At 50.2% G+C, this 2,842-nt stretch overlaps 2 protein-coding genes across 4 annotated transcripts in view; one reads left to right on the top strand and one right to left on the bottom strand.

Annotated features, from left to right (window-relative positions):
* LOC108251649 (splicing factor U2AF 65 kDa subunit) overlaps positions 1 to 1,045 on the bottom strand; it is a gene marked incomplete in the record, with an annotated part of 9,337 nt that extends 8,292 nt beyond the window's left edge. Inside the window, 2 exon segments of the mRNA XM_037978794.1 lie at positions 228 to 381; positions 897 to 1,045. Coding sequence (XP_037834722.1) covers positions 228 to 381; positions 897 to 945 — 203 coding nt within the window.
* Positions 1,046 to 1,293: 248 nt separating this feature from the next.
* The window catches only part of LOC108251651 (dehydrogenase/reductase SDR family member 7C-B-like), a 4,499-nt gene continuing 2,950 nt past the window's right edge, over positions 1,294 to 2,842 (top strand). The window contains exons 1-3 of one of the 3 annotated variants that reach the window (XM_037978797.1): positions 1,294 to 1,572; positions 2,332 to 2,506; positions 2,582 to 2,694. In XM_037978797.1, coding sequence (XP_037834725.1) covers positions 2,347 to 2,506; positions 2,582 to 2,694 — 273 coding nt within the window. In that variant the 5' untranslated portion in view covers positions 1,294 to 1,572; positions 2,332 to 2,346. Of the gene's footprint in view, positions 1,573 to 1,832; positions 2,507 to 2,581; positions 2,695 to 2,842 lie in introns of all 3 variants that reach the window. The other 2 variants (XM_037978796.1, XM_017442017.3) reach the window with 2 other exon arrangements.

Here is a 2,842-nt window from a genome sequence, read left to right as displayed (position 1 = left end):
GGGTCAGGGTCAGGATCAGGGTCAGGATCAGGATCAGGGTCAGGGGTCAGTCTCAGGATCAGGGTCAGGGGTCAGGGTCAGGGGTCAGTCTCAGGATCAGGGTCAGGGGTCAGGGTCAGGGTCAGGGGTCAGTCTCAGGATCAGGGTCAGGGTCAGGGGTCGGGGTCAGGGTCAGGATCAGGGTCAGGCTCAGGCTCAGCGTCAGGGCCGGGCCCTTGGACCCGGACCTGTGCTTCTTGTGGTCCCGGGAGGAGCTGCGGCGGTCCCGGCTCCTCTTCTCTCGGCTCCGGCTGCCTCGCTCTTTGCTCCAGCTGCGGCGCTTGTCTCCTCGCTCCGGAGAGTCGCTGTGACTTCGCTTCCTGTGCCGCTCGCGCTCTCGCTCTGAGGACAGGAACCGGCCGTCAGTCAGGGTGTCTCTTTATAATCCAGCTTTCTCTTCCTGACGTTTGTCAATAGTTACTGTTATTTCTAACCCGAATATTTGCAGGTGCATCGACCATCACCTGTTTGCTGACAGGTAAATGAGTCTCACATGACCTTTGACCTTCTGAACCCTTCAGGACACCCGCTGAAATAAATAAAATGAACTGATCCGCTGTAAGGAGTCAAAATATTCACTGTTTAAATAAAACTCTGAGAATATAACCTTCAGTTTTTATTAAAACATTAAGAATAAAACCTGAATTAAACCTTGAGTTTATCAGATTTTCCTGCAGGTTTTTTCGGCTCCACTTTAATAACTTTTATTGGCAGATATTCATCTGAGGATTTTTCCTGCAGCCGCTCAGGCGGCGGAAGAGTCGCGGGTTCAAATCCGCTGCTCCTCATTCATTCCCGGAGCTAACGCTAGCTCGGACCGAACCGGAGGACTGACGGGACCAGAAGCGGAAACGAACCTTGTCGATTCTCGGTCAGCTGCTTCTCGAACTCCTCAAAGTCCGACATGATGTCGGTTCAGCTGCCGGGGGCAGAAACTGCGACAGACGGAAGATTTCCAGACGGACTGTCCGCCGTCAGCACCGCGAAGCTGACAGCTCCCACCGGAACCTAAACACCACACAACATCCGGTGGCACCTTCACAATAAGAGCGGCGGAATCCTTATAAAAACTGTTGGAATGTTGAGTTTTATCTGTAAAACACTTGGACCTGGAGACCACTGAACCAATGCATCATGTTACAGACTCAGAAAAGAAGATTATTCTGCTGAAATGCAGTCAGAGGATGTCCCCTGTCCCCTGTCCTCTCCGCCTGTTGACAGCGTCCAACAGAGTCAGCTGTGCTGCTATTAAAAGAGCTCAAATCCCAAAGTACTTCTGTGGAAAGCTGCAGCTCCTCGGGACGGGAGCTAAACCAGAGCTAAACCAGAGCTAAACCAGACTAAACTAAATCAAACTAAACCCAAACTAAACCTAAACTAATCCAAAGTAAACCTAAACTAAATCAAACTAAACCTAAACTAAACCAGAGCTAAACCAGAGCTAAACTAAATCAAACTAAACCTAAACTAAACCTAAACTAAACCCCAGCTGAAGCAGAAGCGAGCCGGGCCTGAGCCTCCTGCAGACCAGCAGTAAGTTGTCTTTAGTTCTGGGCTGAGTTCTGATGGGTTCTCCTGAATCCAGCAGGATTCTTGTTCTGCTTGTAGAAGAATGTGTGACATTCAGAGCTGCTCTTTCTATTTCAGAGTCAGTTTATATTTAGGAGCTTCCTGAACAGAAGCTGAAAGTTTTCCTTCAGTTTGATTCTTTCTCTCAGGTGCGTCATGGAAAACCTGAAGACTTCTTTATTTCAGTGAACGGTTTGTGTGTCTGTCTCTGTGTTTCTGTCCAGTGTTGGTTTGAGGTTCCAGTCTGCAGATAATCTGTTCATCCTTTAACACTGACTCAGTGTTCTTCCTGTCATCAGCCACCAGCAGGTTCTTAGTTCTGTAGAACAATGAGTGTAGAGGATGAGATGGAGTCGGTGAGTTTACTGTCTTCATCCTGAAACACGGCAGAACGCTGTCTGCAGAGGTCAGAGGTCAACCAGGTTCTGACCTCACCGATGTTATCAGCTGATGTTGGGCCGGTCCGGTCCAGCTGGGGACGGTTCGAGGACCACACGTTTAGATGGAGGAAAGAGAAGCTGTATTCATCCTGCAGAGCAGAAAGTTATCTAACTGCTCTGAAAGAAGTAAAAACGGGTCAACCAGGAGTCCTCCTGTTGGGACTTCCTGTGGGACCAGAGGATCCTGAAACCGGACCGGACCAGACCCGTGTTTGTGTCTTCTCCAAACATTCTTTACTTTGAGTGAGCCTCGTGAAAAACCACAGATTTCTCCTGAATTCAGGACATCCTCCTGGACATGGAGACAGCCTGGACCCCGGTCCTGCTGGTCCCCTGCCTGGTGGTCCTCACAGCTGGACTGGTTTACCTCCACGGGGTGATGGTCGCTCTGCTGGCCAGAAGCTCCGTACGCAACCAGGTGGTGGTGATAACGGACGCTTTGTCTGGGCTGGGGAGAGGTAACCGGACCACCGAAGGTTCTGACCGTCTCTGAGCCGGGTCAAGATCGTCTCAGCGGTTCTGTTTGTGTGCAGAATGTGCAGCTGTGCTTCACCGAGGAGGAGCCAGACTCGTCCTCTGTGGGAACAGCTGCAAACATCTGGAAGAGCTGGGAGAAGACCTGACGAGAACCTCTGACCCCACAGTGGTGAGAGTACTACAGAGAGTACTATACAGCAGTGAGAGTACTACAGAGAGTACTATACAGCAGTACGAGTACTACAGAGAGTACTATACAGCAGTACGAGTACTACAGAGAGTACTATACAGCAGTGAGAGTACTACAGAGAGTACTA

This window comes from Kryptolebias marmoratus, linkage group LG12 (genome assembly GCF_001649575.2).
Source record: "Kryptolebias marmoratus isolate JLee-2015 linkage group LG12, ASM164957v2, whole genome shotgun sequence".
NCBI classification, from domain to species: domain Eukaryota; kingdom Metazoa; phylum Chordata; class Actinopteri; order Cyprinodontiformes; family Rivulidae; genus Kryptolebias; species Kryptolebias marmoratus.
This window is presented reverse-complemented; position numbering and strand designations above follow the sequence as displayed.